This window comes from Lemur catta, chromosome 2 (genome assembly GCF_020740605.2).
Source record: "Lemur catta isolate mLemCat1 chromosome 2, mLemCat1.pri, whole genome shotgun sequence".
NCBI lineage: Eukaryota > Metazoa > Chordata > Mammalia > Primates > Lemuridae > Lemur > Lemur catta.
Genome location: NC_059129.1, coordinates 75,913,375 through 75,926,770, shown reverse-complemented (window position 1 = coordinate 75,926,770; position 13,396 = coordinate 75,913,375). Strand labels below are relative to the sequence as shown.

Genomic DNA, 13,396 nt, shown 5'->3' with positions numbered 1-13,396 from the left:
GTTGCTATCAGGCATTTAAATATTCTTTTCAATTTGCATAAAATAAAAATGTTAATTTATTTTCATTTCTCATTAATAAAGGATATGGGCTTTTACATATTAAACTGCCCTAATTAACTGATCTAAATTTAGATCCATGAACCAGAAAAATTTCAAAAACACTTAAATAGATGACAGAGAATTAATCTGTTCACATATTAGAAAAGTACAATATCAGGCCGGGCTCGGTGGCTCACGCCTGTAATCCTAGCACTCTGGGAGGCCGAGGCGGGAGGACTGCTTGAGCTCAGGAGTTCGAGACCAGCCTGAGCAAGAGTGAGACCCCGTCTCTACTAAAAAAAAAAAAAGAAAGAAATTATCTGGACAACTAAAAATATATAGAAAAAATTAGCCGGGCATGGTGGCACATGCCTATAGTCCCAGCTACTTGGAGGCTGAAGCAGAAGGATTGCTTGAGCCCAGGAGTTTGAGGTTGCTGTGAGCTAGGCTGATGCCACGGCACTCTAGCCTGGGCAACAGAGTGAGACTTTGTCTCAAGAAAAAAAAAAAAAGTACAATATCAGTTTGAAAACTGAACTAAATATGAACCCGGTAGTCAGTTATTTATCTTTCAAAAATTAAAGGTTTATTCCTCATCATTATCACTGATTTGTTTGAAACAGCTCATAATAACTGAGAATGAAGCATCCTTCATTTGGGAGATTCACCATGCAACAACAGCATGTCCTAGAAATCTCTAAAAAATTTTAACAAACCTGCACATAAACAGATTCAATTTTCATATGACAAAGAAAGGACAGAAATTCTATCTAATTTTATCCCTCTTAAAAAGAAAAAAAAAAAAAACCTGAAGTGCTGCCGGCTTCCTCAAAATCAATATTTCCAAGGTGCAGGACACCAGCTACCACCCGGAAGAGATCAAGCTTTTCTTCATCATCCAAGCCAATTTTTTTCATGGCTGTACACATTCTAATAAAATCTCCATGGTCATCTAACAGAGGATCTTTCAAGGAACCTGCCTTAAGATACTACAAAACAAAAAGACATCAATTAACTGATCTTTACATTAGTTAAATAGACTAAAACAACTACAACAGGTCCACTAATGCACTATATAACATGCAAAAATAAAATCTGTCAGTGGAAAAACTTTAGCATTCTAACATTCAAAAACTGAATGACTAGGTAAAGTATTCATAGGATCTCTCTGTACTATTTCTTACTACATGTGAATCTACAATTATCTCAATAAAATTTTCAATTAAAAGAATGAAATTAGATGTTTTTCAATTAAATTACAATTTTCACTATAAAGTATTATAATACTAGGATACATAAAGATATAAAATGAGGAGGAAATATCAGTAGTTGAAAATAATTAATATGCACACATCAAAAAGAACTCAGGGGCTGGGCGTAGTGCCTCACACTTATAATCCTAGCACTTTGGGAGGCCAAGGTGGGAGGATCAATTGAGGTCAGAAGTTCAAGACCAGCCTGAGCAAGAGCCAGACTCTGTCTCTATTAAAAAAAATAGAAAAGAAATTAGCAGGGCAATTATAATAGAAAAAATTAGCAGGGCATGGTGGCACATGCCTGTAGTCCCAGCTACTCGGGAGTCTGAGGCAGGAGGATTGCTTGAGCCCAGGAGTTTGAGGTTGCTGTGAGCTAGGTTGACGCCACGGCACTCTGGCCCGGGCAACAGAGTGAGACTGTCTCAAAAAAAAAAAAAAAAAAAAAACTGAGGTAGTGATGAATATGTTAATTAATTTGATTTAATTATTCCATAATATATACATATATCAAGATATTACATTGTTCCCCAATGTGTTGTATAAATATATATAATTTTTATTTATTTGTCAATTAAAAATAAAGAAAAAAAACAGGTAAAAATTGTGACAAAAATTTAATCTGACAATTAGCATGATACTTCTTTAGGTTAACTATCATCCATTTCACCAATATTAAATAGTAAATAGTGGACAGGCTGACAATTTTCATGGCCTGAGAATTATTTTTTTTAACCTTCCTATATAAGTATATTTGAGGTAAAGTGTATTAGTAAGCATTATGCTTACTCTAAGAATTTATACATTTACTTAAAACATTTCAAAAAAAAATGAAGAGAAAATTTGTTTTCTCTTCTAAAAGAAGAACTTGCATCTAAAGTATTCATTTGTTAGAACCTATAAGAAACTCCGAAAAAAAGAAGAAGAAAATCAGGCCTGCAGAAATTAGAAGGAGAAACATAAAAGTTACTGGACACAGAAAGATTAAACTAGAAATTTTCCAGAACTTGAGCATGAAGAAGTGAAGTTAAAACGTTAGGTAACATAGCATCAGAATTACTTGGTCAATAAAGATGCCTTTGGAAGATGTTTTTTTCTCACAGTAAACAAATGCTTTCCGGCTAAAGTTGTAATTGTCCTTCTACAAAATTCTTTAAAATGTTCAATTATGTGTGTATGAAATTTCTGGAAAATGTCTAAATAATGAAATTCAATTTTATTCTTAAAAGAAGCAAAGAAAACAATCACATGCAGCCAGATTGAACAGAAAACACATTATGCAGAATTTTTAGTCTTGCAATTGAATGCTTGCTTCATTTCAAAACTGTTTCTAATCAAAAGTTAATGAACATATTTGCTATATGGCAGACTAAAAATACTGCATTCTTCTAAAAATTACACACAGCTTAAAGACACTCAAATGTAATTAGGCAAAGTGTTTAATTAGTCAAAATGATCACCTCATCCTCCTGATAAAGAAGATATAAAAAGTAATTTAAACATATTAATCCATTGTTCACTTATACAAACACACACACACTCTCTCTCAATAATGTGAGTAAGTCCTGACAAAGTATACCGACTCTAGAATAAGAAAGAGTACAATTTTCTTCTTTGGAGAGTACATACTGCTCTTTGAGAGTAAAGTCCAGTTTTCTTTCTTCTCTACTCAGTTTTTTCTATGCCAAAAGATCAAATTTATATTCTTTTTTTCCTCCTTTAGGACAGCTGGAATGTCCCACTAGGAAATGTCTCCAGTATCTTAGTGGAAAGAATACTTTTATATTTTGACATCTTAGAAAAACATAGTCTCAGCAAGACAAAGGAAGATACCATAAATATTAATGTTGCTTCTTAAAGTTCCAACCAGGACTGTAACATAAACTTTATGATTTATAATTTGGAAATCTATATCTAAAATAATACTTAAAATGTCAAATTAAACAAAAATTAACTGTGGACTCATCTGCTCAGAATTCGAAATAATGGGAAACTTTATTTGCTTTCTGTTCTTTTATATGAATATATTAAAGACATAATTCATCTTACCCATTTTAAGAGGAGTCAAAAATATCTACCTCATGTAGGAGCATTAAAAATCGACTACAATAAAACCTTGTTCAATTAAATACTCAGTATAAACCTTTTAATAAAATTAACAAAGGCAATATTAACTAGTCCCTATCATTAATCTTTATTTGGTAGTTCATAATTTAAGCATTTTGAATAAATACAACTTAATATAACTTATTAAACACTGCACATTAAAATGTATAATGGTTATAAAATTTTGGATTAAGGATTTAATGTTTTTTAAATAATACTTAATGGTATAATTATATCTAATTACTCTTAGAAATATAATAATTTAGTGAGATCAATAAATAAAAACTTTTCATATGATGGTAATATGATATTTTAAAGAGAAATACAATAATATATAAACATCCTTTCACAAGAATGCTTAATTTATTTATTGTCTACATCAAAGCTTACTTCAGCCTTGAAGTAGACATTAAATTACAAAAGACAAATATGTAATCCAAAGTGAGTAATATGAGCTAAGTTTTAAAAATGCTAGAAGAGAATAATTCTTAGTCAATTTAATACCTTCATACTTGGAAATAGAATGAGAGGAGAGTAGTACATTGAGGCCCAACCAAGAAGAACCAGACACCAACAAAGGTATTAAGCATTGCACTGAGAGAGAGACTTGAATGAGTACTTAAAATACAAACTTAAAGGCAAGAAATCTTCTTTGGGCTCCAAAATAAAAAATATACCCTCAGCATGATTTTTTTTTTTTTTTGCATTAAAGATTTTAAGAAAAAAAGTCTACTATACCTCAGGACTTTTGCGGTTCTGTAAAATCTGTTTGTCAGTTTCTTTGTTAGCAAAGTATCTAGTGCAGCCTCGGTTTAAATACTATGACAAAAAAATTTAAAATATAATTAACATATGTGATCTACAGAGAAATAATACAGAAGAAAACATTATTTATCAAATAGTGATAAACAAAGAATTTCTAAATATAACTTGAATAATGTTTAATCTCTTAATTTAAACAATACTTCTATATTTTAAACATTTTATTCCTACTAATTGAACCAGGGATATTAAAAATCCTAATGCCTGAAAGCAAATTAAATGATTAAAATAAAAATCAATACCATAAAGGTTTCCTATTTTTTAAAGGGCAACAATTTTATATCTTCTCAGTATCAAATATCTTTTTTAAAAGATAATCCATAAAATAAATATTAGAGATAATGAAAACTCACCCTCCTACTTAATATGTAGTGTCTCAAATAAGGACCCATATTGTGGTTTAATACTTCAAGTAATATTTTAAATTCTGAATAATTAAGAAACATTATCTTTGATTTTAATTTCTGATTTTTAGAGTCACTTCCTCAAAACATGCCTTTCACATTTACTGACAGTTAACAATGACTAAACAGAAATTACAATACTTACTTTATGAATCAAATAATTTCAGCTTTTCTTATCACAATGATTTACTTTGCTTCCCAGAGCCTTCTAAAAGCTAAGTGTTTTCAAAACACAGAAGGGAAGCAGAAGAAAGTAATATAGTGGTCTCAGAGAGGATCTGTTACCCACAATTAGGAGGAAGTCAGGAAGTAAGTACACAGAACACAGGATGGAAAATTTTTTAAACATCAAGATCGAGGCACTATGATTCCACTGCATCATGGCATGAATTCCAAAATTAAATACAGTACATCATAGATACACTGAGAAAAAATTTATAGTAAATTTGAATGATTAACAGATAAATTAATATTTGACATAATTAATACATCTATCATTCCCCCTCCATTATAATGAAATACTAAAATACAGTAAAACTGGACAATGATATGCAGAATTTTTCTTCTACCCTATAATCTTTGGGAAAAAAAAGAGAAGGGAAAAGGGATAACGCTGGTAAGCATTTTCAATTGACTGTTTCAAAAAAGAGCTCTTTTACTTAGTAGGATAAGAGGAGCTAACACATACAGAGACAAAACAAACATTTTCTTTGCTACCAAGTGTTTTATCTCCCCACTCCCACTGCTTTGTCAAATATTTAGCTTTTGGTCAGCTGGACTTAATATTAAAACCTAGAAAAGATACTTTTTCCTTCCAAGGAAGGAAGGAAAGATACTTTCCTTTCCTTCTATATAACTAGAACACTATAGTTATTCCTGTCATCCATTCTCATTCTATCAAGGTTTCTTTACATTGAAGGATCTTTGCAAGACTATATAGCAAATGCTTTCATAAAATATGTGCAAAAATATTTGAAAAGTTTAAATAATGTAAGCATTTTAAACCACTTACTTTCTAAAATACATGTGTAGTTAATAAAAATGTTTTCAAACAAGCCTATCTACATAATTACTTACATGCTAATTACTATAGAGTAGTGACCAAAAAATTAAACAATTTTGGAAATTTTCAAACTACTATAGGGTACTCCTTTGTTTTTACAACCTGATCTATCAGTGTCAACTGGAGAAGTAAACTACTGAAAAAGCTGATGAAATTAACCAACATCATTTCAAGTCATTTTAAAGCAGAATCACTTGGGGAGGGGGATACAGGAGTGTGTGTGTGCATACATATGCACTGGACTGCAGACACACGTAATGCTGTTCCCCTATTCTCCCTTTTACCACCAGTAGGACTCCGCAGTGAGAAAGGAAATCGTGCCTCCTGGTTGACACCAGAGGCAGGAAACCCTCTGACGTGATAAACTTCAGTAGCTGCCCTTTCAGGATGTCTGCCATTGTGCCTGGAAAGGCTCGTACATTGCGAGACACAGAAATACTATGTTCCCAAGATTCCAAGCACAAAGAAACGCTAGATTAAGACCAGAATAGTCACATCCCTTTATCATTAAATAATTCGACAAAGCCACATCATCATTATATTTCATATGATTCATAGTAATTTATATTCCTTTTCTTAAACCCATAATAAAGAAATACCTCTTCTACTTTCATGAATATGGGCAACCAACTTCAAATTCCAATTAATTTGGAGGGTTCTAGAGAAGGTTGGACATTTTAGAAGTATATAAACAGATGAATTTATAAAGCATTTTAAGATGATAATGTTTTAAAATTTCCAAATACACATTAAAAGAAACTGCTTGAAATGAAGGAAGCTGTCTGACAAATGAATGCACACACACACACACACACACACACACACACACAGGGCAATGAGAAATATGTACCTCATGATTCTCAAATGGAAGATTTCTGTCCAAAGAGAATTGAATCACCTGGCGAACGTTATATAAACTACATTCCTATACCAGTACAGGGACACTTTTTTTTTTTTGCTGAGAATTTGTAAATTCTGTTAACCATTCCCAGTTACCATTTTTTGAAACTCTAAGCCCTTGGCTTGTGATTCTCAGTGCTCCCTATACTACTCTCACAACTCCAACTGTGCTTTCTTTCTTGGGTACCTCTTCATCTGCTCATCACCATCAACTCCAGTTTGGATCCTGGCACATGCTTCTCTATATTATGCCACAATCTCTTCACTGCCACTGTTTTAACTATCACTGAAGTACGGACACCTCCCAAATCCTATCTCCAGCACACTCCAAGGCACTGATCTTCAGGCTGGTATACCCAACTGTCTTCCGAACATCTCCACTTAGTAATCTATAAGCTCAAAACTGAACTCATTCTATATGCCGCAAACCTTACATCTCACCCCAATAATGGTATTTACATCCAGCGAATTACCCTAGTCAAATTTTTGAAAATTATTCTAGACTCTTTTTTCTCTCTGCCATATTCAGTCTCCAAGTCCTACCAATTTTATCTCCTAATATTTTACAAATTCCCTCTTCTGTAACTCTGCCATTGCTGAACCTGAAAAGGCACTTTAGAAACCCTTACTTCAACTATAGCTACAGGTTCCCCATCAGTCAACCTATGGTTTCAATTGCTATCCAACCCCTTCCCTACCCTCTGAAAGTCACTCTCCATATTAAAGCCAAAGAAAAGCATAGATCTGATATCTAACTCCCTATCTAATGCCCTTCAATAGCTCTTTACAGAAGTAGACCAGTCTCCAGCCTCATCTCCCACCACTTCCTGCCTTGCCCTTTAAGGTGTTTCCTGCCTGCCTTTCTTCGTCTTTTTGCATATACCAGGAATACCCTTTGCATCTTTCTGGGTCTTAACTACTCTTGAAACTCCTTCAGGATTCTGATCAAGCAATCAATTCCTCCAGTAAACCTTTCCAAAACCTCGGGATGCTACAACGTTCTATGCATATCTCCTTCTTATCATTTGGCATGTCAGTCAGAGTGTGTGTGTGCATGTGCGTGTGCGTGTGTGTGTGTGTGTGTGTGTGTGTGTGTGTATGTGTTTCCCACAACATACTAAGTTGCTCAGGAACAGAGACTGTGTCTTATTTATATTTTTAATCCTGGCACAATGCATGGTAATCAATGGCCAAGCAATAAATATTTGTTGTTGAATTAAGAAATATAATTGTATATCCTTTATTAATATTAATTCAGTGGTCCAACTTTGTTACAGATAAATCAAAGGTAGCTTTAAAACTAACATTAAAGGATTATTATTAATTTCTCATTGAGTTTAAATTAATATGAGGTTTAACATCTATACTTTTACCTATCTCATTATGTGCTGCATCATATAGTGTTATAAACTCAACAGTAAACCTTAATAGAGATCTCCTCAGTACAGCAGTCATGCTAACATGTTATACTTGATTTAATGTAAGTTATATACACAAACTGGACATCAAAATTCACTAAAATTTTAGAATTAAAGACAATTCAATTTGCAAAAATTGTATGAAATTTCTTTTTCTCCAACCTACCCGAAAATTATCTGGGGAGCTCAAATGAAGTTTTTCCCTAATATCTTCAGAAGCACCAGCACATAACCTATAAAAGATATGATAATTCCTTTCCTCTTTGCCTTGAACACAGATCCTGGATTTCTCTAGAAGATAATGTGAAACAAATCCTCCAACAACTGAACTCTGGAAAAAAAATTAGAGAAAATATATGTATGCATTTAAAGCCTTAAAGTATAACTTACCAATGTTAAATTATTTACTTTTCTAATAAACATTTATGTATCAGAGAGGTTATAATATTCATCAAATAAAGGGGGAAATGCAGATAACTAAATGTAACCTTAGAGTATTTTTAGCAGTCATCCCCCATTTGAAACATCCTCATTAAGTCTCTTGCCAGACACTTTTAAGTTTTGAGCCTTTATAGAATCAGGATTGACTTTGCACTATGCCTCAGTGCAGGTGTTAGACGGTCTTCTAAGAAGACTAGGTATTCGGTAATACTCAATGCTGAAGTCAAATCCCATATTTGTGTAATAAATCATAGGGCAGCTTTTGGATAGTCATAGTGAACATATATATTCTCCTAATCATCTAAGTAACAGAGAAACTTAAAGGGATTTACCATAAGTTCGAGTACGGTACCAATTCTATCAAGATCCTTGTATTTTTCACAAACACTCTCCAAATCTATCATCCCAAAACTCACTCTCACTTACCTTTTCATTGAAATGTATTTCTACAAATTTTCCAAATCTACTGCTGTTATTGTTACGAACAGTTTTTGCATTTCCAAAGGCTTCTAAGAGTGGGTTAGCTATTGAGAAATAAATAAAAATATTCCATAAAAAAATTAGCATGAAGGAAAATTATAAAACAATATTCATAGTAAATACACATTTGTTAATAAGCATATATGGCTAAAAATGTTATAAAAATATTAACATGAAAGAATTCACATGTAATGTCAAATTCCACAAATATTTATTATTTACCCACTATGTCCAGGCACTATTCAAGTGTAGAAGATGGAAGAATTACTCAAAATATATAAAAAAAATATATAAATGTTATGAGAAACACTAAATTTTAAAAAGTCACTAGGTCACAAAATTTGTAACTCAACTTTAAAAATTATTCCTTAAGAATTTTAAGGTTTTAACAAGTACATCAGCCCTACAAGAGTACCGAGAGAACAGATAAAACTATAAACTTCTTATGGCAAAATAAAGGCAAAAAAGTTATCACCTTACTTTTCTAAAATACATTATACATTAACATAATCTCCAGATTTAACATTTTAACATGTACATCCAACGAAATTTAACAAATTAAGAGTTTTACAGAATTACCTAAGAAAGGCTTTCAGAATAACAGTTTTTAAAATCCCAATGAACGTAACATTTTAATTGTTATTTTGTAATCTCTCTCTCTCTCTCTCTCACACACACACACACACACACACACACACACACACACACACACACATCATGACTGGATAAGGATTAATAGTCTATTCTTTTTATTAAAAAAATTTTATTAATAATACTTCTACACATTTATGGGAAACATGTTTCATTACATACACAGAACATGTAATGATCAAGTCAGAATATTTAGGATATTGCATCACCATGAGCATTTATCATTTCTATGTTATGAAAACATTTCAAGTCCTCACTTCTAGCTGTTTTGAAATGTACAATATATTGTTGCTAACCATAGTCACCCTAGTCTATTAAACATTAGAACTTATTCCTTTTATTTAACTCCACATTTGCACTGATTAACTAACCTCTCTAACCCTCCCCATCTCCCCCCAACATGCAACCACATCCTTCCCAGGCTCTGTTAACTACCATTCTATAGAATCTATTCCTGTACTCATCAAAGTCTCAACTATATATAATATACCACATTAGTGTTAACCTTACATATTCTCCATCAACAACCTCAAATTGTTTCATAATGTTTGTTAGAATATTTATTATGAAGCCTTCTGAAGTCCATTTTTCTTATTCTATCCACAGGAAAAAGTTAAACTAGTCTCCAAACCCTTTTAAAGATCATTCCCCTGCCATTTTACTTGCCACAATAAATAATAAAGTACTAAAACTAAAAGAAATGCTAGCATATATTCCTCACTTTTGGGATGGGCAAGAAAACTGATGGAGACAAGGTCAACTGACTCAGATGGCCAAATGACCAACTGTCAACAAAGGGAGACTCAATAGCAGGTCTCCCAATTCCCTTACTGATGATCGACCAGTTTGTGCTGAAGAATTTAATGCAAGTGAAATACTACAAAAGAGGATAAGAATTTCTCCATCAGAAAATCATATTAATGTTATTAATAAAATACTCATTCCTAAACCAACAACCGAATTTCCATTAAGGACGGCATCAAAAGATTCTATGACCTTTCAGTTACTTCTACTATTCTCCATTAAGGGGCTACAGAAACATTTGAAATAATACTTTCCAACTTTTCTCAACTATAACATACTATATACTGCACAGCATGTTACCATGGAAGAAACTGGGCTTATATCCAATTCACAAGCAAGTTTGTACCTCAAGTAAGCAAATCAGAATACTAATTAGTCTTTTATTGAGTTAACCCATAATTTGTTCTTTTTATTAATCTATTCCATTTTTAAAGATAATTCTCTCACTAAAGTACTTTACTGTGAATAAGGCATTACTTATGAGATCCTCATACCTGGGTGTGTCACAAAAATCACACTGAGAACTGTTAATAAAGCTAGAAAATTCTTTATATTAAAAACATGAAAAACTTTATTGATATATAACTTTAAAAATATTAGAGTTGGATTTAGATTCATCTAATGCATATTTTATAGAGTAGTGGAAAATGCACATAAAATGTGCTAGCTATGATCTAGCAAAATGCATAAACATAGAAGTTCCCTAATAAATTTTTGTTCAACTAAAATTTTCCTTTAAAATGTCTAAATAGTGTTAAAATATGCATTTAGTATTACATGTGGTTATGATGCCTAGGTTTATATCCCATTTGCTCAACTGATGAACTACATGATCTTCAGCAAGTTACTAAAACTCTTACTACCACCTCAGTTTTTTCCCTTTAAAGTGGAGATAAAATAATACCTACTTCATTCTATGAAGATTTAAATTAGAGAACAGATTTTAAGCAAATCAGACAATGCCTATTATACCACACATGTTAATATCACCATCATTACTAAAATACTTACTGAGTACCTAGTTGAGGAAAGTGAAGAAGGGGGAAAGAGAAAGAGTGTCCAGAGAAGCCTAAAACAGTTCACAGAACTACAAGGAGACCAACATGACTAAAGCATAAGGAGTGAGAAGAAACATGACTGAAGATTAGACCAGAAGAGGCAGGAATCAGACCACAAAGAGCACTGTGGGTGAAGTTACAGATTTGGGGCATTATCTTGAGAGCATTATGAAGCCATTAAAAGATTTAAAGCAAAAGAGATCAATCCAATTTCCATACAGAAACTGGATTAAGGAGAAGCAAGAATATAAGTGGAGAGTATGATGCAGGAGGGGAGGTACAAATTCCACATAATGGTAGCCTGGATCAGCGGTCTCCTAACTGAGGCACAAGACGACTTTCTAAGGAGGTATACAGAATGGAAAGCTTAAGGAAATCAGGTTACAAACTCTTGCCTTCCAAGTATACGCTTCCATTAAAATGATTTCTCCAAAAAAACACCTTAATACCAAATAACCCTTCCTCCTCTTTCCTTATTTACAAAAAAAACAAAGTCCACAAAACAAAAAGAAAGTCAAAAAGATGTCTGTATTTCTTTCATTCATTCAACAGATATTTATACTATGTATCAGACACTACCCTGGGGGTTTGGAATACAAGACAAAAATCCCTGCCTTCTTAGTGCTTACATGGGTTGGGGGTGGGAGAAGAGACCATAGACATTAAGTAAATGAGAAGATGATATCTAAGCAAAGGTTTCTAGGAGATACAAGAGTCTTTTGCATGCCTGAGAGAAGAACATTCCAGACCACTAAAAGGAGTCTTGTAAGTTAATTTCAGTACATGCCTAACAATAGAAAGTAAAAATTAACAATACCTTCAACAATTCTATCATCAATATCTTGACCTGTTCCATAGGATTCAGTCAGGTATCTATTTAAAATATAAAATAAAAAAATGTAGATGACAATAACATTGTACACAATATAATTTTAATATTATTTAACACATGTAAAACTGAAACCTAGATGACCATTAAAAATGTTTGTTGAAAAATTACAAATTTATGTTTAAATACAAACTATTTTTTATAGCTTTTAAAATTTATTTAAAATTCTATTGGATTGCCTTTAACATCTAAATCAACATTATTTTTTAAAACTGTTTTTACAAATATTCTGATTTTAATCAACTATTTAAATATATCATACATATGTGGGAATATGGGACTACATGGGCATATTCAACTACATGAGATTCCAAAGGCTTTTGTGACAGCCTATTAATTCAATCTTTATGGCTACAGAAAATAAAGCAATTTGCCACTGAACAGCTAGGAAGTTATCACATCTCATGTTGCTACGCTGAAAGATAAAACACAATAGAACAACTATTTCCCTGGCACATTTCAAAACAAAGAATAATCTCTGATTTACAATATAAGTTTTTAAGTTTACAGTTTCCTAACTTTTTGTTCATTTTCATATATTAACAATAGACTGACCATATGACTATTACATATAGGAGAGAAAGAATAAGAAATTGAGCCACTTAGAAGTCTAAGAGTATTGGAAAGCATACATTTAACCAGAATAGCATATATATATATATATATATATATATATATATATATATATATATATAACAGCCATGAACAAACTCTTCAATTGTTTTTTCTTTTTTAGAGACAGGGTCTCACTGCAGCCTTCAACTCCTGAGCTCAATCAAGCGATCTTCCTGCCTGAGGCCCTGAGTAGCCGGACTTATAGGCATGCACCACCAGGCCTGGCTAATTTTTTTATAATTTTTTTTTGTGAGGTCAGGGTCTTGCTGTGTTGCCCAGGCTGGTTTCAAACTCCTGGCCTCAGCCTCCCAAAGCACTTCAACTAGTTTTAAATAAGTAACTCTCAATGGCATACATATTTACATAATGGATAGCAAAATTTCAAAAAGGGTTTTACCACATGGCAATCAACTAAGAACTGTAATACAGTAGGAACAACACTGGTGAATGTGC

The 13,396-nt window shown here is 32.5% G+C and overlaps 1 protein-coding gene across 1 annotated transcript in view; it reads right to left on the bottom strand.

The window, feature by feature from the left end:
• Positions 1–13,396, bottom strand: part of MYO6 (myosin VI) — a 134,265-nt gene that overhangs the window by 48,711 nt on the left and 72,158 nt on the right. Inside the window, exons 7-11 of the mRNA XM_045543913.1 lie at positions 12,257–12,312; positions 8,873–8,970; positions 8,172–8,336; positions 4,137–4,217; positions 848–1,028 (exon numbers count right to left, since the gene is read on the bottom strand). Of these exons, the coding sequence (XP_045399869.1) occupies positions 848–1,028; positions 4,137–4,217; positions 8,172–8,336; positions 8,873–8,970; positions 12,257–12,312 (581 nt within the window). The remainder of the gene's footprint in view (positions 1–847; positions 1,029–4,136; positions 4,218–8,171; positions 8,337–8,872; positions 8,971–12,256; positions 12,313–13,396) is intronic.